We start from the raw sequence: 21,363 nt of genomic DNA on the forward strand, positions 1-21,363 counted from the left end.
TGTTTTTTTTTTTTCGTAGTTTAATCCAACATTCCTCTCTTTCGTACCAATTTGAACCGTCGTAAATGCCTCCACGAGTTTTCTATACACATTGAGACCATGATGTACTAGTCATAAATTTTAATCATTCACATTGTTGTGTCGTTTAAGGTTTACAAGGTCGCAGTTGCTATGAGTCCGATCTTAGTAAGTAAATTATTGTCTCTTGATTCAACGAGATCAAAAACTATAAGTAGCTGCAAATTACAAAAGCACATGTAAAACTGAATCATTGTCTAACTCACTGTACAGCAGGCGAGCTCAATTTCATTGCCGAATCAGTACCCGCTGCTAGCCTATTTAGTACTCCTGAAGTGTATACATGGTGAATGATGTCTTATCTAGAACTCAATCCTACACTAAAAGTGACCAACTCCGATTCTTTTGCAAAATCTCCTAGTCTTAAGGGTGACAACTTTAGTTCATTATGACAGCTGATGTTTACATTAGTATTTGCAGGCTTCTTTCGCTCTACCATACCAATACACCATTCCTATGTACAATCTTTTCTCTGGTGGAATCCTATGCTGCACGCCCTTCTCCTCGAGGCATTTTCTTTGACATAGCTGCAATTTATAAAAAGCATTTCAGCATTTTACACAATCAAATGATAGGAGGAATTCATGTAGTTATGGGATTGATAGAGAAGATATCATACAATCTTCAACATCCTTTAGCTGGTAATAATGCGGAGCTATTTCCACCAACCACTCTGGCTTCAATTCCGTCACCTGTAATACCATTTCAGATTTCAGATAATATAAGAAAGACCGATGCAAAATAGAAAGTACCAGGGCACACATACCTGTCTCATATATTCCTTGGTTGTAAGCACCAACTCATGGTATATAGCCCATCTCGGAAGCACCTGAAGAACAAAAATGTGAATCAAATGATGATCCAGGTACTAAGCATGACTGCTTTTGGGTAATTGGTGGTACTGTATACATGTGTGCACAAGTGAATGGTGTGTTAAATGAACAGACTGCCTTATTTATCAAATCGATGAATTTTATACGGACCATTGAGAAGGGAGATAAGCTCGCATCCTATTTTTTCTCTGAATGTTGATGTGGTCAGATCTCTTAATGGAAATAGTAACCAACCAAACGCAATTTCAACGTCATCTCGTAGAGGTTTTTATCAACTGATTCCATATTCGAGGCATATAATGACTGAGATCATCTTAAATCATGACGAAAAGGACTAACGACTCATGGGAAGTATAAACTAGGACAGTGCTATTATTTTCTTACCTGAGAAAGCCCTGAGCTGGGGTGTATGTGGACAGTCTGTGGATGTTTGACTGTTCTATAAGCTCCAGTCTTTTGCAATTTTGCGGAATGAGGGAAAAAACCTAAAAGAAATAACAAACATTACATTTCAGATTATGCATAACATTAAATAGTAAAATAACAGAAAATGAGAAATAAAGCATTTAAATTCAGTATAGTTAACAGTACAGTAAATTACCAGATGTAATGGCCTTCTTTATAACTTCATAATCAAGATTCGAGACCTGCTCAATTTCAACCCTCTCCAAGAGTCCCTCGAGCTGGTCTCTAATATCTCTAGCGCGCTTCATACTCCTGACCTGTAAATATTTCAGATTTCAAATTGTAAGAGCACTGTCGATGAAGAACCTAAACAACTTAACAACTATCTGTATATTGCACCATGCATTTATGGAACGATCAGCATTAAGCAGCTTTCGGAAATCAAATGTACCTGTATATAATTTTCATAACACCACTGTGTTGAGAAATTGGTCTCTTTCCATGAAGTGAAAACCTGCAGAAAAGAAACACCACACGCATACACGCACCTGAGTCATTAACCAGTAAAATATGTGAAACCATATTTAAGAACTATAATGAATGTATTTAATTCATCGAACAACTGAAACCATTCAGAATATAGATAAGTTCCAAATCATGACTCTTCAATGAAGAGAAAAAAAAATTATTTAGAAAATGAAATTGAACCAAACCTTGAGCAATGCAATGTGATCTCCCACATTACCAGTATGAAAATTCAACCGTGCATTGTCAGCATGGACTTGTTTGTCCTTTGGACGGTAAAATATTGAATTACCAATGGAGAGCATGGCAGCAATGGATATGATCTCGTCTGAACACTTGTACTTATCAGAAGCAACTATCATCTTCGAAAGCATAGGATCGAGAGGAAACTCCGCCATTCGTCTACCAACTTTCGTCAACTCTCCCACTTTGTTTAAAGCACTTAGTGCAAATAACAATTCCAGGGCTTTCAGCAATGCCTCCGAAGGTGGAGGGTCCATAAAATCAAAATGTAATAGGTCATGGATGCCAAGGCTCTTCAGCATGAGCACAACATTTGCAAGGTTTGTCCTCTGTATTTCTGGTACCGTGTTATCTTCTAACTCAGTTTGGTAGTTGAACATAGTATATAGCCGGTAGCACTTTCCAGGACCCGTTCTCCCAGATCGACCTGCCCTCTGATTAGCCGATGCCTTTGAGATGGGAGCAATCAGCAACGACTCCATCCCAGTCCTTGGATTGTAAGACTTCATCTTGCAAAACCCAGGGTCAATAACATATTTGATCCCATCAATGGTTAGTGACGTTTCAGCTATATTTGTGGCAAGGACAACTTTTCTTGCCCCTTCAGGTGTGGGCTCAAAAATTTTGGCTTGCAGCTCAGTAGGTAGGTTTGCATATATGGGACAAATAATAAGCTCAGCAATTTTTGTCCCTAAACCTCTTGTTCTGTGCTTCAGTATCTCTTCCGCTGTTTCAATCTCTTCTTGGCCTGTCAAGAACACTAATATATCTCCAGGTGCTTCGGTCACATGGATTTGCAGTGCAGTAACAATTGCTGCATCCAAGTAATCAGCTTCTGGTGCTTTTGTGTAATTTATTTCAACCGGATAACGCCTCCCCGGGATTTTGAAAATTGGAGCAGAATCAAAATAATCACTGAACTTCTCAGCATCGAGCGTTGCACTTGAGATAAGTAGTTTAAGATCAGGCCGAAATCGAGCAATATCCTAATACAAAAGGCACCGACCATTAGACAATCAGAGACCCATTATATATTTGTTGTTTATAAGGAGCTTTGCTAAGAAAATTCGAGGATGGATCCAGCCAATTTTAAGATTAGCAATCTCCAAAAGAAAATCATAAGATGAACTGTCGTTACATATGCTTGAGGTTTCCATGAAGAAGAAACAAACACTTGATATTTAAGTGGCCAAAACGGCTACATATGTGATCAAAGTCAATAATCAGTTCTCATGCATCACCATAAAAAGTGTGTGAATGCCACTTCATTTTTAAGGGAATGGCTGATAGGTACCTCAATATTTCTCTATCAATTAACTTGTAAAGAGGATGGAATTACTGCTTGGTGCTTACCTTTACTAATCCAAACAGAATATCAGTTGAAAGTGTTCTCTCATGTGCCTCATCCACCATAACCACACTGAAAATGCAGATACAAATAATTAACCAATGAAAGGAATCCAAGTATCTAACTACAAATGTGAGGAACCAACTTACCTGTAGCCTGCCAGATCTGGCTCACCAAGGAATTCTCGCAACAGCATCCCATCTGTCATATATTTTAGAACCGTCTTTTCCGAGGTGCAATCTTCGAAACGAATGGAATAACCTACCTGAATATGGCATAAAAAGAACCCCACTATCATTAGGTACAATTAAAATGAGACATATGCATGCATTTTGAATCAGAGTTACTTCTTAGCATAACGAGCTACAAGAAACATTTCAACAAAAGTTAAATACCTCGTGACCAAGTTTCACACCCATTTCTTGAGAAACCCTTGCAGCAACACTCATAGCAGCAACTCGTCGTGGCTGTGTGCAACCAATCTGTAAGAAAAGAGCAAGAGTTATAACCCTAAACGATCAAAAAAGAAGAAGAAGGTTTACAGTCTCTGGAACCATAATCAAGATACTTGTATAACGTTGTATGACAGGAAAATAGATAATAAATTTTACTTTTAATAGTATCAACACAATAAATTGGATTGGGGCTAACATGCAAGACAAAGGACTATCCATTTCAACAATAATTTCATCAGAGAGCCAAATGTTTACGAATGAAGACAACAAAAAGACCGACAAATTTCGATCAAATAGATACAAATGTTAAAAACGAAGCTTACACCTTTCCGCGTTTTGTGTAACCAGCCTCGTGAAGATACTGAGGTATTTGCGTAGTTTTTCCAGAACCAGTTTCACCAACAATAACAAGAACCTGCAAAGGCACGAGTCAACGGCATATCATAAGGATATTAAATGCCAAGGACTGAGAAGGTTAACAGACACTACAACGATACATGTTCCTAGTCAAAGACATAAAGTTTTATTAGAAAATATAATGATACCTGATGCTCATCAACAGCTTTGAGCAACTCATCACGATAGGAGTATATGGGTAATGTCTTTCTGTCCTCCTGTACGAATGAAACATGAGTATCTAAGCAGAGAGCCAGAAAAAGTAGAGAAGCAGATAAATGTAAGGAATTGGTTCGCAACCTGGAGCTTCTCCAACTCTGATTTCGCTCTTGATTGAAGTAAATCAGAGGGTTGCCCATCCTCAAACTGCAATGTGAATAGAGAAATGAGATCCATCTACCACAGAAAAGTGTGAAGTCACAATTGATAATGCCCATAGATATACCTCGTCACCATCCATTACTGTTGCCTTGATAAAATCAATCTGGTCCTCAAACACATATCTAAATGTAAAAAAAAGATTAGTCATAATTCTTAGAATACACCTGCAAAACTCTCTATAGTTAATCTAACTCACTATTAACAAATGCAACTACAGATGGTCATGTAATACAGAAGAGGAAGAAAACTGTCTACACTTACTGATACTCATCAGATGTTCGTTTTTTGTTTTTTGAACCATACTGCAGTGTTGCCTTTCCTGCAAGATAAGATCTCGGAATAAAAAGTCTGAAGTCTGAATCTGTATAAAATGACGTGAGCAGATGCACATAAGAATATATAAAAACTGCACAAAGAAACTACCAATTTGGTGATCCTCCCAAGCTTCCTGTTCTTTAAATATATCCATTTTCTCCCCAGCCAAGTCCCTAGACAATACAATATGTAAAAAGGGGTTAAACAAGACAGAACAGCATCTTTCCATTATTAATCCATTTAAGGCAGTGTAGTATATGCAGAGGAACATTGTAGTAAACATATACTAAATGAACACCTGTAGCGTTGTACTGCCACAGAAAATCTCTTCTCCTGATTGACACCACCCTCCACATCATACGCATCAGGAATCCTGTACTGTGGTCACAAAAAAATTATATATATATATAGCACATGATTAGATGATAACAGTTGAGATGCAAGATGAACAACTGGACTCACAGGTCACAAGATATGCCAATGCATTCAACCACTCATCCACTCCTACATCAGTAGACAGAAACTATCTCAATCGCCATATCAAAAAACTTATCATTACCTCATTTTGATTCTCATCCTCAACTGCCCGATCCTCTATAGCTTTAAGTATTTCCTTCTTGTGACTGCATAAAGATAGAATCTGTGAATTTCTTTTCAACCGAGAGTCTGTAAAATATTACACAGGGAAATATAATGCAACTCTCAGGACAAGTTGTAAGGACATCTATTATTTACTATATCTTAGCATTTGAATATAAATAAACACATTTATCACACATTAATATCCACCAACAGGGTGGAACAAACACAGTACTCAATTGTATAAGCCTTGAAGATGGATTCCCACAGCCAAAAAATTTAATAACAATAAAACAAAGTCCATAAGTAAAGAACCATCACCGTCAAAAATAATTCAGAGTATAGTTCATATAACTGGTTGCCATGTAATATCTCAAGTCTCTGTACAGTAAAATGACCAAGTATAAACGCAACTGTATATTCTAAATGTGCCAGGTGATATTGTACACCCTATCAATGTACAATATCAAGATGTTAGCAGACAATTACTCATTACCCTAATAACAATGATCCCAGTCTAACAGTTTTGAAGAGAGATCAACATTTAAAGGAAAATTCAAAGAACTAGATGTTGCTAGCAATGCATAGGAGAATGTTCCATTCACCTTAAATCACGACGCTCCGCTTCTGTGAGCTGCACGCCCTCAAATAAGTATTGCTCATCTTCTATTTCATCTCTGAAACACATGCCAAAAGAGGAATTGAGGGGGAGGAGAAAAAAGCAAAGTTGACCATGGTATTATGTGTTATAATATAATGAAATACAAGTCTCATTTTTTGGCATAAATTGCTATGTTTTGGCTATAGAAAAAGGATATCTTTTTCAAACCTGATTTCCTCCAATTTCTTCTGCTCTCTTTTCTTTAGATATTCTTGTCTCGAAACTTTTCTGCATCAGAGACAATTAAAATAATGGAAAAATTATAACGAATTGCTAATTCAACACACAAATTAAGAACCATGCTCGGTGTTGTAGGGAACATAGGAACAAAATTAATTAACCTAACATATAGGTATAGAAAAAATATTTCAGACCAAAAATAAAAAGGTATTGATCCAGAAAATAAGTGGCTTCACAAGATTAGATACTAAATCTGAATATCAGAAGTTTAACCAGAAAGTCTGTCTACTTAAACTATCAACAAACAAAACCATGTTATGCGTAAATCCCAGAGTCCACAATGCACTTGGATTGACATAATATTACAGACGGAAAAGTGCCACTCCAAAAACTAAAAAACAAAAGTTTGGCCAAAGCACTGATGTGAACTCAATTCTTCCTCCAAATATGCAGGCTGGATGAGCCTATAAACTAAAGAATTTGTCACATCCAGAAAAATGCACACAAAAGGAAGAACCCTTTTGTTGTTTTTTTTTTTCAAAATATAACTTGTATAGCAATAAAATTACATTTAAAAAAATTGGGTAGCATGACTATTAGAAACCAAGGTTTTTAAGTTTTTTAGTTATATATTTTATTTTGGTCACCAGAAATCCTCCTAAGAACTTTATGAACCCAAATTGAAACCAAGGCCTCATGTTGAAACCTACAATCTTTAAGATACGGACACTTTAGCATGGAAGTACTGTCAGGAAGTCCCCAGACCACAACAGAGTAAAGCACGGACCTTTCCTTCCTACTAAACCTCCTTACTAGTACTTGAGGTTACTATTGCCCATCAAAGGCATACAATTCCACAATTTAGAATATAATTAAAATGATAGAAAAATGATAATGCCGGTCCTGAAAGTCCTGACATATCAATAATAACAAACCTTAAATCTTCAGTTTCATTTCGCTCTGAAGCCTTGTTTCTCCGAATAACCTCCTCTGTTGTCCAGTAAAATGCATCAGGATTAGATAACGTATAGTATAACCACAAGCAAATGCTTAAGAACTGAACGTGATATATGAATGTAACTATGCTGTCAAATTTTAGTACCTTCCTCTCTTTTTGATAACTTTCTCTCTGTTAACTATCAAAGAAAAAAAAAAGATCATCAAAACCAGAAATACAGAACTAACAGAAGCAATGTTATGCAAAAGCATGTAAATGTACTTCATCATAAGTCATAACTAATATGGAAATACTAAAAAAACATAGCTCAATCTAAAAGTTGTGTAGCTAGTAAAAGGATAATTAGATTGCATTTAAGAGAATAGCCCAGCTCATATGTTGAAGCCAAAGCATTCAAATAACTTCAATTAGCCCGAACAAAGTAAAACTATTAAGAATTAAGTACTACCTTCCGTGTAGCTGCTGTGTCCCTCTCCCTCATATTGCGCTCTAATTCCTCCCGCTCTCTTTGATCACGCAATCTTTCTTCTTCAGACTGCATACCCATCATAGAAAGAGCGCATATTACTGGTAATGAAATAAAAGGAAAAACTTATGCCAAATAAATACATTTAAAGTTGAACCTCAGAACACTGAGGCTCACAAATATATCAACATGTGTGTGTGTAGCTTAGACATTACAAGAGCTTATGCAGCAACAAAAATGTAAGCCTACCAATCAGACCATTGAGTTTATTGAAGTACTGTATGAAACTATCAATTCATTCAATTTGTTATCTCCAATTCCATCAAAACAAATTTATCTTTTGATGAAAGACAGAAGAAAGTATTAATAATATAAAATATATATATATATATATATAAACTACAAACCTCTGAACCATCATCCTCATCTGGGGAAGTTCGTCTTTTAACCCGTCTCGTGTCTTCCTTGTGTACAATCACCTGCAGGGTTACCCCAAGTTAAACCAACAATTAGAAAGAGATACAAAACCAAGATATTCTCATTGGAAAGGTTCAAAGGTTCAACCTCATCGTCTTCATCATCTTGACCCGATTCCTTCCTCCTGAACCGTTTCTTATGGGAATCACTTTTCCTGGACTCGGAAACTACCGGCACAGAAGATTTATCATCCTCCTCATCCTCATCATCTGCATCCAAGAGAGCATACGTCTTCTGCTTCCTCACCAGCATCGCAGCTTCCCTCTCTTGTTTCTGATAAACCTAAAACACAACAAAAACCACATGCACATGATTTTCTAAACGGACAAAACAAACATTTGAATCCATACAGTAACTGATTTCGGAATAACAACTCACATTCGGTCCAGATGACTTGTGCGGCACTCTGGAGAATATCTCTTCAGCAAATTTACGCGTATCAGGCGACGAGGTCCACCCGGAATCGACAAGCTTCTCCACCACTTCAGCCGGAGACTTTGCTTGTTTAGCTACAAATTACCAAATGAGAAAAGTTGCATCAGAAAAAAAAAAACGAGATCAGCTTTGAAACCCTAAGTTCAGCACAGTAATTAACGAAAGCAAATTCAGAAAGAGAGTAAGATTAGAACTAACTTAATCCAATAATGTACTGAACAACAGCTGGCTGAGAATAACCGAGCAATGTCATCAGCTTATCGGAAACCCACGTCTTCAATTCGCTCCCCATTGTTCACTGCATTCAACAATTAATATCAATCTTTCAGAACAATCTAGATCAATTAAGACTATGCGAGTTATCGTAAATCGAAATCAAACACTGAAACCCTAACTTCCATAACCGTAGCTCACCTGATGAAATTAGAGGGCTTTGGTTCGTCTGGCTGGGAAATAGAGAGTAATTTCGGAAGACCAGAAAGGAGTGGAGAATGCGGTGGCTGAGAGGATAGTTGAGACGGCTGAGACCGGCCGGAGTTGAACAATCCGACGTCGTTTTGAGGAACGGTTAAAGCGCCAGCACGGAGAAGAAGAAGAGAGAAATGGCGAACTCAAAAAAGGAAGTGCGGGCTTCGAGTTCATCCGAATCGAAACCTCTGAGGCTTATATAGAACAGGCTTTGGGCCTGAGTTTTATTGGGCTAATTAACAGCCCACTCGAAAAGGGATGCAAGTAATTTACTTTCATGACAAGCCGCCTAACATCCGCCTAGCTCCCTAGGCGTCTTACCTTGCGAACGATTTGCCCGCCTATTTTCCCGTCTAGGCGATCTTTTTTATTACTTTGGGTAAATTCTCCAAATTCTTAATGCCAAATCGAATTCCTTGGGTGTGGCAATTCCTTAGGCATAATGTGCTTAGTTAATACAAATGGCTCGAGTATTTGCTTGAGCCAATCAAATGAGTATTTGTTTGGATCTAAGTTTTTTTCCTCTATAGAAATATGCTCATAAGTTTGCTCCTCAACTTCATATGATGCTCATAATGCATTTCTTATCCTATGAGTCCTAGGTCAGGTTCGGCACGTGGAATGGCGAAGTGTCTCGCAAATTTTAATTTAAAAAAAAAATTGAAGTGCACTTCAATCATATAAGCATTTCTTATAATGCCCCAACTCAACCAACATCCAAACTCAATACCAAAATTCTTTTTATTCTATATAAATTTGAAGCTTGACTGTGAGACAACGTAAGGCAAGAACAGTAACTGAAATGAAAAATAAAATAAAATAAAATAAAAATTTAAAGAATCAGGGACATCTGTGTAGCCTTATTAAGAGAATTGATCCACCTTATGCCACAGCAGGCATGTCCTTGAGCCAAGAGTCCAATGGCTTCCCAATTGAGTAGACAATGAATCCAATCTTCCTCAACTGCTCAACATCAACAACATTCCTTCCATCAAAAACAAATGCAGGCTTCTGCATGTTGTCGTAAATCTTCTTATAATCGAGTGCCTTGAACTCATCCCACTCAGTAAGAATGCAGATCCCATGAGCTCCTTTGGTGGCCTCATAAGCATCCCACACAACACTAACTTGCTTCACTCCAATAGGACTTGCAGGCTGCAGATGAATTGGATGATCCCAATCGAATTTGCTCATTGACAGATCCCTCTGGATCTGCTCCTCAGTTACCTGCAGGTCATATATGCTCAATTGTGCCTTGTCTCCCAGCAGGCCCTTGCAAACATCAATGGCAGGTGTCTCCCTGGTGTCACCTGTGTCTTTCTTGAACGCAAACCCAAGAATGGCAATCTTCTTGCCTGAAACCGTGTTGAACATAGAAGACACAACTCGGTTAACAAATCGATTCTTCTGGTAGTCATTCACCTTGATCACTTGTTTCCAGTATTCTGCAACTTCAGGGAGTCCATTGCACTCACAGATATACACCAAGTTGAGGATATCCTTCTGGAAACAAGACCCTCCAAAACCAACACTAGCATTAAGAAACTTGGGTCCAATTCTGGTGTCTTTCCCCACAGCATGAGCCACCTGTGAGACATCTGCTCCAGTAGCCTCACACAAAGCTGACATAGCATTAACAGAAGAAATCCTCTGCGCCAAGAAAGCATTTGCAGCGAGCTTCGAAAGCTCAGCTGACCATAGATTAGTTGTGATGATCCTGTCCTCAGGTACCCAATTAGCATACACTTCTTTCAATGCCTGCACTGCCTTCTGCCCTTCAGGGGTTTCCCTCCCTCCTATCAAAACTCTGTCAGGTTTGAACAGATCCTCAATAGCTGTCCCCTCTGCAAGAAACTCCGGGTTTGACAGAATCTGGTACTTGATTCCCTTGCTATTGTGAGTCAAAATCTTCTCAATTGCTTCAGCAGTCTTCACCGGAACGGTCGACTTCTCCACCACAATCTTGTTGGACTTGGACACATCCGCTATCATCCTAGCTGCGCTCTCCCAGTATGTCAAGTCAGCAGCCTTGCCAGCTCCCAAACCTCTAGTCTTCGTCGGCGTATTCACCGAAACGAAGATAATGTCTGCCTCTGCAACATGCTTCTCCACAGCTGTGCTGAAGAAGAGGTTCTTTCCCCTGCACTGCTTCACAATCTCATCAAGACCCGGCTCGTAAATCGGAAGCTGATCGCTGTTCCATGCTGCTATTCTAGACACTGAGATGTCAACAACTGCTACTTCAATTGCTGGACACTTGAGGGCAATCACTGCCATGGTTGGTCCACCGACATAGCCAGCTCCAATGCAGCAGATCTTCACCATTGTATTAAGAACCTGAAAATGCAGCAAATTTGTAGAGAATGCTTCTTGAATATAAACACTGCTGTATAAACACAATCACGTTATGATCCACAGCTATTTATACCCAAAAATATATATCTCAAGAACCAAAATTAGGTAAAAGTCCGCCTATGATCCATAGTCAACCTTATCAGACTTCACCATTAGAGAAAAAGCAGCCTAATTTGGCTAGTAATGCATTTCTACTGGTACTGAAAACGAAAAGATCTGACCTTTACTAAGAATCGTGGAGCAATACCAAACCAAATTGAACAACAACAAAAGTGAACAAAAATCACAGCAGAAACAGGTGTTGGCTTTAAAGTTTCAGACCCAGTTAAGTACCTACCTTTAATATCTCTGTCTTCCCTGTAACCTTTCAGAGCTAGTAATGCTCAGAATAGAAGAGACACCAGGTTTCTACAGGGAAAGCAAAGAGGAAGAGGGTTCTTAAATACCCAAAACCAAAGTACTAAGATCTAACACGTACATGTTCACTTTCACAAACTAAAGCAAAGTCAGGCTATTAAAAAATGGGGGGCTTGCACCGTTCAACACGTTTCCAAACACCACCTTTCAGTAACAAACAAGGCCACAAGGGAATACTTGAGCCATCCACTGTCATTTTCCTCACCCATAAACAGAAAAAAAAAAAAAGTAAAAAAGTAAAAAACCCTCAAACAAGTCAAATTTCCAAGAGTACCCAAAAGGCCAAAACCAGTTTTTGCACAACAACACAGTTTTGGTATCAGTTTTTTTTTCTCCGACAAACAAAAACCCATAGATCATGTTCCAATGGGCAAAGGCAGTTCAAAGTGAGTGAAAGCTGGACCTGAACGCGTGAAGCGCCGAAAACGCCCTATGTCGACTATCATGACAATTGACAAGAGTGAAAAGCAAGTTGGGTGTTTATTACAAGACTGTAAATAATAAACGCTTACGTTTTATTTACCATTCCCAGTAAAATCAGGGAAGCTTAAAAGTGCAGAAACAGGTGATTGGTGAGGTGGGGTTCAGAGAATGCATGCTTGAGTGAGGTGAAAGATATATGAAATTTCGCAGAGCTAATTGAAGAAAAGGAACCCTTAATCATCATCTTGATTCAGAAGCTTGAAACCAAATGAATGAGATAAACGTGTGCTTACCTGAGAAAATGCCCGCAAATCAGCACCAGTGGAAACAAACAAAGTGAAAGCTAGCTATGGCAAAACGTGAAGTAAACTACAGAAGGATCATATATTATATAGAAAAGCTAGAGTCTTTGTTGTAGAAGCAGCAAATAAATGCAATCATATATTTGTTACCAATATATACCAATTTACTTTCTTTTTCTTTCGATTGCATATATGCCAAGTTCATCAATATTATTTTTGGACCCCAAATTCTTTGCTTGGTTAAATGCACTGCATGTATTGGACCAAAATAAGGCTGTGGCAACAGAGTATATATACTAACTACCAGAATGGTCATGAATGTGATATTTTCTGGACTTCAGAATGAGTTCCTTGACCGAAATGCAACCATTATTAGTTATGGGATGCAAGTACATATATTTATGATATGTATATTGTTTTTGGTATCAATGGAACCTCGAATGAATCCTGCACTTATATGGCATTCGTCTTAATTAGTTAAGAGAGCTAAGCTGATAGGAATTAGGCCGAATTAGGCCGCTTACATAATAACTTGAATTGCCTATGTAACTCAATGAGATACTAACGAATGTGTTGCATAACAGGTTTCTCTTAGGGTGGAAAACTCTGGATTATGTCATACTACGGAGTACCATAAAAATTTTACTGTAATTTGATACTCGTGTTGCTGATACGACGCAAGTTCGTTTCTGATTTCTGGATTAGACATCCGATCTCAGCTCCGAACTGTGAGCACAAAGTCATAAGACCAAATGAATGGTGAGCTTTAAGTTGGGGTTTTCTAATGGGTTATGCTTTTTCTTGCCATTAGGTAACTTGGTATAATGGATGGAACTCATTTCAGATCCAACACTTGGGAAATACCGGTAAAAGGAACTGAAATTTATATATCCTGATGTACTTAGAAAGAAGCTAGCAGTTCCTTTTCCTTTCATAGCGTAAGGAACAATATTGTAATGAGCAATTAAGAGATAATGAGATATCAAACATTCTGAAAAGAATATGAATGACATACAGTATATTACAATTTAAAAGTAGATTCAAAGAAGACAGAGAAAAAGAGTAGATTTAAAGAAAGAAAGTAGATCTAAGCCATATGCATGTTTACTTGCTTAGTTTATAAGATTACAGCAAAGTGATGGCACTAACATGCAGGATGCTTCCCTTTCAAATACTTTGATTATCTTCCAGAAGTCAATTTCAAAGAGCGTTGTCTATATACAACGCAACTTTAATTCAATGCTTTATAGGAGCTAATTAGCTCGTTAAAACCCTCGGTAAGATGCAAATTTCCAAGTCAAGGGTTTTTTGTTTTAGAACAAAATTAGGATGAGGAAGTGTAGTGTTGTATAAGGTTAATCGATGACTATTATGTCTAACACTGCCTTACTTAATCACAATGATACCTCCATGTGAGATTCGTGAGATCATGCCCATCGAGACGTAAAACACAATGAAAGATCTTGTTAATCTTTACTAAACCAACGTTACTTACAAGGTAAACTTCCATCTGCCCGTAAACACCTACAAAAACATCTACTAAACAACCAAAGAGCCATCCTTAATTAGCTTTCTCAAAGCAAATGGGGGAGGCTTCAAAACAAATAGACATTGCTACTGTTCTAGGAATCTCAATCAGGGAAGATCACACACATAGAAGCAGTGGCACAACAGCTCATCAATCCCAGGCAGTTGCCACTTCCCCGGTATGGAAACTAAGTCCAAGGCACAACGGCAGCACACTATACGATTCATTTGAGCTTCAAGCCGTCACTCGACAACTTAACAGAGCTATTCAAGGTTCAAAAGCATCCTCTTCACCTCTCTACTTGTACTGCTTCAATTCGCCATTGTACAGAGGAAGTTTGGATCGGATGCACAACGCAAGTGTAAAGACATCACGGAGAATTCTGTGCTCGCAGGTGTCTACAGCCTGCAACAGAAAATCGAGCACAGATCCTACAAAGGGGTTTGTATCAAGGGCGTGGAATAAAGTGAAGCGAGGCCTTGTGAGGAATAAGCAAAGGAACATATGAGCACTTAGATCAAGCTGTTAGGGTATTCAGTGATGTAAAGCTTATTACATGTAGCCAACTGGAAAAGGTGCCTTGATATGCTTATTATGGACACAGGTGAGACCGTGAGAAATGAGCCAAAAACAGAGAAGGGTGCTGCAGCAATTAACTTCTGCTATCTTTCAACATTCATGTTATATTTACATCAACTTCAAGTGGAATTATTAACCGTGTAATATGCCTGTCTGATTATGAATATACTTGTAGACTAAGTGAAAACTGAATAAACAAAGCATGACAATCTCACTCCAAGGGAAAACTGATGGTAAACATGGTTCATATACAATCGCACTTTTCATTGATGGTAAACATGGTTCATATACAATCGCACTTTCAGGTCGAAGCATCATGTTTTAGATCACAAAAAAGAAGTTACATATGACATGGTGGTATACAACGTGTAAATATTTCTAAAAACAAGGGGATACAATCAAAATTTTGATTACTAATTTACCTATGGAACACTATGTCATTCTGAGTGCCATTTCTTGAAGAAGAGCTCGCTTCTGTGAAGCGTTAATTACATTGGTTGTTTCAGCATTCTCAAGGACATCGGTGATGATCGCAGCTGCATGACCAAGTGGCTCTTCCGCAGCCCTCTTCAACATGAATGCCTGCACATGAGTTCAAAGTTATTGGCACTATCATCAGTATGGCTCATATGTGTACGCCAACACAATAAAATGCAGGATGAGAGGAGGACCTGGCCATGATGGGATATAGACAATGTACAAGGTTGCTGAAACCAAGGTTCCCCATCAATCTGAACAGGAAATGCTGCAAAAAGCTGTATCTTTATTGACTGTCCCTGGGCAAGTCTGCGAGCACGCGAAAGCCCAACCTGTTCCCACACAAAAACAAAAGTTAAGAAAATATCTCCACATACATCCCAATTCCATAGTTCAAGCTTGAGTTGAGTTATCAAAACTTGTGCACTGTTGTAGAAAACTTAATACTCAAAATAGTCACACTACTACTTATGGTACAACATCAAATACCTTAAGAAATTTCACATTCTAAATACTTAAATAAACCAAACTAGTAGTATGTCAATTCAGATGCAAGTACATGCATAACAAATACCCAATTTACCTGTAGTTTCCCAAGGTGCCATGTTCCAGATATGCTCACAACCTCAAGAATTTTGTCATGCATTGATTGCGGATCAAAATTATCATATGTTTCATCTTCATTTTGCCACAAATCTACGCCACCCATGTAGCTTCCAATATTAGCAACAAGTACACCCTCTGCATCCTGCAAATTTGTCTATATCTTAGAAACTGTCAAGCAAGTAGAATCACAAAACTTGCCAATCACCCTATATCCAGACATACCAGAGCCTGAGAACTACAGTGATGATTTTTGAATTAAAAATCAGTATATAATAACCATACTCACCTCAGGGACCTCTATCTCAACACCATCTACTTCAACCCGAACTTGCCAAGGAAAATCTACAAATGTTCTATCCATTATACCCTTCGCCCCTTCTCTTGCATAAAGAACTTTATTCATAAACTGCGGTTTATAAAACAATTGAAGGTAGGTCAATGTTTGAAGCAGGAACAGTTTAAATATAGAAAAAGAAAACTAGAGACAACAAAAATTGTAGATCTAAAATGTTTGCACGATGTTGATTTCAATTACTTCCCTTTCATAACTTACTATTACATAAACTAGCTTCTGGGTTTTAGTGTAATAAGTTCTGTCTTAATCGATTCTAACTACATTTGGGTTAAGGGAAATATTACCTGATTATAAAACTTCTCCGGGTTCTCCTCACGAAGATTATGAATGTCCAGAGCAACCTTTGCATCACATCCAATTCCTACAAATGAAAATTGATGTATCTGATTATCAGTGGGAGGAACATGATAGTCCACACAGTGATATGTAAAGCAGAAACAAAAACAATATTTAAGTAATAGTAATTCTAGTCTCTTAGATCCCAATGCATGTCGTAAAAATCATATGCTGTTGAATCCAACCAAAAACATATTAAGCCAAAACCAGAAGACATGTTACGCCAAACCTCAGAATAGTTGCTACTTCAACATTAGAGGGGATAGTTTAGATTGCGCCGAATTTAAGTCCTCAGTAAATCGACAAGTTTAAGGTTATGACTCATTTTCTATTCAGTATGCTGAAAATTAAGAGGTGTCAGGATGTAAAGCCAAGCAGTGACTTCACAAAACTTATTCTGCAAGTTTAACTTAGAACTGAGTTGAGCTAGAGCACAATTAAAAAATATACACTACCAAAAACATATTGCTAGACCAATAAGAACAAAGAAAATTGCTCATACCACTTTAAAACCAGATACCTAAGCTAATACAGTAACTTACCAAGATAATTGTTCATAAATTTTGGCGGTCGAAGTTGCTTTCCCTGTTGATTTAAAATTGCCACTTTCCACCGATCAAGAATAGTTACAGCGGCATGCTCTATGTGGTGCAGGACAGTGCAAAGGCCTCCCTGTCTCTCCACTGAACCCAAACCACCTCCCCATGATAAAACTCTAGCCAGATCATTCCCTGTTCCGGCAGGAAGAATAGCAACTGGAGGAGGAGAGACGAAATTTTGCTTCTCAATGGCATCCAGAACCCAACCAACAGTACCATCTCCCCCACAAGCAAGAACTCTGAAGTGTGGCACCTTTCTGAACAAGTACAGACCCACCTCTGGACCCTGTGTTGAACTTAGTTCAAACACCTACATGTAACACATAGATCATCCAAGAATCAGAAAGAGTAGAATATAAAAGATGTGAAGAGAAGAAAGGTTCACCAATCTTCATGTAACTCAATATAACAGATAGCTCCATGTCTCAAATTGATAAATGTTAGCACTCAGCAGCTAGAAAATACTTGTTTACAGTTTCTTGCCAGATTAAAGTAATAGGCTGGCAGGTCATAATATTTATTTAGTAAAGCTAAGGAAGTACACAGTAGAAATCAAACCTGGACGGGGTTGAGAAGAATATTCAAACGTTGTCTCAGTGAATTCCCACGCTGAGCTCCACTCTTCTTGTTGATGAAAACCAACAAAGGCCTGGCATCTGACGACAAATCAATCAGCTCATATCTTTGTTTCATCCGTACAGATTCATCCTTCTTACTCATAGATGAGCTCCTTTGCAAACTGGGCTTAGATTCCAATTTGTTATCTACATCAGCATCTTGGTTCTGCAAATCCACATCCACAGTACCATTACAGTTTTCCTCCATTTCATGAGAAACATTAACAGCTTGATTAGTATCAGCTGTGCTTTCAGTAGACATATCCCCAGTACTGCCACTATTTCCCGTCCCATTAGAGATTGTATTTCCGTGCTTGTATTTCTTGCTCTGACTCCTAATACTTGCACGCACTGAAGATGCTATCTCATTGGCTCCATGAGTAATTGAGCTCAAAAATCCACCTGATTGAGTCTGATTCAATTCCTTAACATGAAGGGGTGATAGAATCAACCTTCTGAATGGACCTAAATCACATACATCACCTGTTTCATTGGACATGTTACTGTGGCAATCAACATGCACTAGTCGTTGACACCACAAGCAGCACCATATTGGGGAGCCACTGAGAAAGGAACCACTACAGGGCTCTTCACAATAGCTACAAAAAGAAGTCTCATCAGGTTGGTCTGAAACCTCTGTCCAACGAACAGCCCATTGGTGCGTTACACGCTCATAACCAATCATGGATACACACTTGCAGTCCTTATGTGCAGTAGAAGAGCATCCTAGATGAGCAGCTGCATCACAAATACTGCAACGGTGCAGAAAACTGTCTGAAGCTGACAGAGGCCCGAGGGTTTGAGATGGGCCAGTGGTATTAAAACACACACAGCAATTAAAATTCTTTCCTCGGGGTACAGATTCTAAAACCCAAGTATGTGGAGCTACAGGAACCTTGTGACGTGCTTTTGGATTTTTCTTTGACCTGGCTATGGCTTTCATCCAACTTAGATTGATGTTCCTCCTCCATTGGAACGCAGAATAAGCTATAGTCAGAATTCCAACTAGGGCAGCAACCAAGCAAGAGACAATAAAGAGGCGATCAGTTGGATTTCTATTGTTCCAATTGGAGAAAAACACATCCATATCCCCATCTTCATCCATCCTCAGTGATCACCTCCTCCTTCTACACGAGTACATAATCAATCTAACAACTGCCCTCCCACCAATAACAACACACCAGATTAAATTAGCACAATGATCAACCCAATATATCTCCAAGACCGATACAAGCTTCAAACAAGCTCAAACACACGACACAGCCAATGCCTTGGCTGATCCTTCAAGTCATACAAGCTTCAAACAAGCTCAAACACACAACACAGCCAAAGCCTTGGCTGATCCTTCAAGTCGAACAACGCTTACGATAATATAACCACTGCAACCTATTCGAAACATAAAACGATCAATATCAAGTCTACTCTCCCATACATTTCACAACTTCACTGTTTCCACTACATAATCTTCCACCATAAACACATGAAATTCCACAACCTATTTACACCAAATCATAATCAAAATTCAATGCTGCAGTAAATTATCAAAAATTGACAAGAACAGGCTTCAGACTTCAGTTTCACCTCCAAATTCACAGGCGACGGAGCAAGTGATATAGCAAACAGAAGCAAATAGACGCATTCTGGCAGGTGAAGATTTCGAAATGAAAATTGATCGTATTACAGAAAGAGAAAGGATCAACAACTTTTGAAGATGAAAAGATAATAATAATAATAATTGAGAAAATAAGAACTTACAGTGTCGAAGGAGATGGATCGCGGCGGAGGCGAGGAGAGGAAACCCTAGCGCTCTTGATCGGCGCAGAGGGAAAGAGAGAGGAGGGAGGAAGCTAAAGAGTGTAGGAATCGAAGCAAAACTCAAATCCAGGAAACAAAGCAATGGCCTTTCGTAATATATAAATTTGATTTTTATATTTTAATTTAATTCTGGAATTAAGATTCTAAATTGTGAAGGTGGTGGGTACCACAGGGAGGGCGCGTAGAGATCCGAATCCGTTTGCTTCGTTGAAGCCGCGTGGCCGACTGAGAGCCTATGATGTGGGGGACGTGTCTGTGGGTCCTGGTATTGCACTGTGGCATATGGGTTAGTCGACACTTTGATGTGGGTCCCGGGAGGCGCCTTTAGTAAGGCCGACATAACAAACAACTTCCATTTAATTATTTATTTCAAGGTCGATCTTCAAAGTTCAAACCACAAATTCATTCCTGAGAAATTATTGTGATTAATCATTATACATGTTGTTAACCAAAAAAATTCATTATACATGTTGCTTGTTCCAAACGGAAAAAAGTCACGGGAAAAATCATTATACTCTAATACTTGTACTAGTGTTAGCGTCTGATTGAACAATATAAGGAAAATAATTTTATGAAAACGGAATCGCTAATAACCACCTGTCATAGCAAGTTCTCGAGTCAAAATGAAATTGTTCTCAGACCTTAAACACATTGCCCGTCAGACTTCATACGCCGGCCATGACGGTCGTTACCTTAACAGCTTAACCGCAAGGGTGGAGTCGAACGACTCATAAAGGGATTTATCTACGTAGCACGGAAACTTGGTTTGACGACCGATTTCCGCTTCAGAAGCGCGGAGAAGCACAATGAAAGCGTGATTCTGGAAAATGAGGGTTTAAGAGAACGGCGGAAGCGTTGGCTTCCAAATTGGAAGCGCAATTCCTTCTGTACCTCTATTTCATCAATCAATGTCTTGAGTCTCTTCTTGATTTCTCATATTCTTTTAATTTTTTCAAGCGGTTAAAGATGAATAGCATCAATCGATATAATATGTGTCAGAGAGAAGAGGAAGAGCTGGGTAGAGATATGAACAAAATATAGATGAGACAAAGAGACAGAGATAAGACGAATCTTTTTTTTTTATTTAATTTCATCTAGTGATATTTCTTTGACTTGCACGTTCTCAACACCTTCATATTATACTGAACTTTTTTTTATTTGAATTTTGAAATGAAGCTTTAATATTGCTATAATTAAGGATAATCATGGTTTAGAAAAAAATTTATTAATAGTTATTCAGTTATTTTAATAGTGAATAAAATAATTAAAAAATAAAAGATAAAATATTATATAATATATATTTATTATTTCGACGCTTCCAAAACGCATCCACTTACTTAATTTTTAGAATAAGAAAAAACGCTTGGCTTCCACGTATCCGGACCCGATTCTATGCATCCGAGGGATTTACAAGTCTTGATGAATTTCTTAGGGTCATGTCGTGATGGATACCTCGTTTTTTAGTACTTTTCACAACAACGGCAACAGTACAATGAGAAACGAAAACATATAATAACTTGTAGGGTGTGTTTGTTTCACGGAATGGAACACATAGGAAAGGAAACTCGTTGTTATCCTATGTTTGGAATCTGTAGTAAAGGCATGTTTACTAATTTGGAAAATGAATGACTCCATAGGGAGTGACTCTCATTCCTCCTTAAAATTGATGTTTACTAACATATTCGGAAATGAATTTCGTGTGGGTTCCACAACAATTTCAGAAATGACTCCCTCATTATCATTTTGGTGAG

General features: G+C 38.3%; 3 protein-coding genes across 5 annotated transcripts; all 3 read right to left on the bottom strand.

The window, feature by feature from the left end:
- Positions 1–175: 175 nt before the first annotated feature.
- On the bottom strand, positions 176–9,326 carry LOC126793491 (pre-mRNA-splicing factor ATP-dependent RNA helicase DEAH1-like). The gene is made up of 28 exons (XM_050520029.1): positions 9,150–9,326; positions 8,934–9,033; positions 8,679–8,809; positions 8,388–8,582; positions 8,231–8,302; positions 7,806–7,892; positions 7,502–7,535; positions 7,335–7,389; positions 6,388–6,447; positions 6,164–6,235; positions 5,539–5,602; positions 5,278–5,357; positions 5,088–5,152; positions 4,926–4,983; positions 4,729–4,786; positions 4,584–4,649; positions 4,433–4,501; positions 4,213–4,302; positions 3,828–3,914; positions 3,582–3,697; positions 3,438–3,504; positions 2,030–3,070; positions 1,768–1,830; positions 1,513–1,633; positions 1,296–1,396; positions 845–907; positions 698–770; positions 176–605 (listed from the first exon to the last, which is right to left on the bottom strand). Exons 2-28 carry the CDS (start codon positions 9,025–9,027, stop codon positions 562–564), a joined length of 3,126 nt encoding a protein of 1,041 aa, XP_050375986.1. The 5' UTR covers positions 9,028–9,033; positions 9,150–9,326; the 3' UTR covers positions 176–561.
- A 663-nt stretch (positions 9,327–9,989) lies between these two features.
- Positions 9,990–12,030, bottom strand: LOC126793089 (UDP-glucose 6-dehydrogenase 5). Its single transcript, XM_050519517.1, has 2 exons — positions 11,896–12,030; positions 9,990–11,540 (listed from the first exon to the last, which is right to left on the bottom strand). Exon 2 carries the CDS (start codon positions 11,526–11,528, stop codon positions 10,086–10,088), a length of 1,443 nt encoding a protein of 480 aa, XP_050375474.1. The 5' UTR covers positions 11,529–11,540; positions 11,896–12,030; the 3' UTR covers positions 9,990–10,085.
- A 3,020-nt stretch (positions 12,031–15,050) lies between these two features.
- LOC126793350 (diacylglycerol kinase 1) lies at positions 15,051–19,672 on the bottom strand. 3 transcript variants are annotated; one of them, XM_050519842.1, is made up of 9 exons: positions 19,553–19,656; positions 19,379–19,437; positions 17,739–19,183; positions 17,124–17,490; positions 16,530–16,606; positions 16,177–16,296; positions 15,868–16,032; positions 15,479–15,616; positions 15,051–15,389 (listed from the first exon to the last, which is right to left on the bottom strand). In XM_050519842.1, the coding sequence occupies exons 3-9, from the start codon at positions 18,900–18,902 to the stop codon at positions 15,240–15,242; spliced, it is 2,181 nt and encodes a 726-aa protein (XP_050375799.1). In that variant the 5' UTR covers positions 18,903–19,183; positions 19,379–19,437; positions 19,553–19,656; the 3' UTR covers positions 15,051–15,239. The 3 variants fall into 3 exon arrangements, with proteins under 3 accessions (XP_050375799.1, XP_050375801.1, XP_050375802.1); XM_050519844.1 differs by lacking the exon at positions 19,379–19,437 and having other exon boundaries at positions 19,553–19,672; XM_050519845.1 differs by lacking the exons at positions 19,379–19,437; positions 19,553–19,656 and having other exon boundaries at positions 17,739–19,200.
- Positions 19,673–21,363: the final 1,691 nt, after the last annotated feature.

The sequence above is a fragment of the Argentina anserina genome, chromosome 5 (genome assembly GCF_933775445.1).
Source record: "Argentina anserina chromosome 5, drPotAnse1.1, whole genome shotgun sequence".
NCBI classification, from domain to species: domain Eukaryota; kingdom Viridiplantae; phylum Streptophyta; class Magnoliopsida; order Rosales; family Rosaceae; genus Argentina; species Argentina anserina.

What these genes read in the sequence shown, in the direction of transcription:
- LOC126793491 (XM_050520029.1), bottom strand. Translation starts at nt 9,027, where the DNA reads ATGGGGAGCGAATTGAAGACGTGGGTTTCCGATAAGCTGATGACATTG. An exon ending in ACAAGTCATCTGGACCGAAT is followed by an intron (nt 8,583 to 8,678) that starts GTGAGTTGTTAT and finishes GTTGTGTTTTAG; the next exon opens with GTTTATCAGAAACAAGAGAG. An exon ending in AATGAAACTGAAGATTTAAG is followed by an intron (nt 6,448 to 7,334) that starts GTTTGTTATTAT and finishes TCTCTGATGCAG; the next exon opens with AAAAGTTTCGAGACAAGAAT.
- LOC126793089 (XM_050519517.1), bottom strand. Translation starts at nt 11,528, where the DNA reads ATGGTGAAGATCTGCTGCATTGGAGCTGGCTATGTCGGTGGACCAACC.
- LOC126793350 (XM_050519844.1), bottom strand. Translation starts at nt 18,902, where the DNA reads ATGGATGAAGATGGGGATATGGATGTGTTTTTCTCCAATTGGAACAAT. An exon ending in GGCACCTTGGGAAACTACAG is followed by an intron (nt 15,617 to 15,867) that starts GTAAATTGGGTA and finishes GTGTGGGAACAG; the next exon opens with GTTGGGCTTTCGCGTGCTCG. An exon ending in CTATATCCCATCATGGCCAG is followed by an intron (nt 15,390 to 15,478) that starts GTCCTCCTCTCA and finishes ACTCATGTGCAG; the next exon opens with GCATTCATGTTGAAGAGGGC.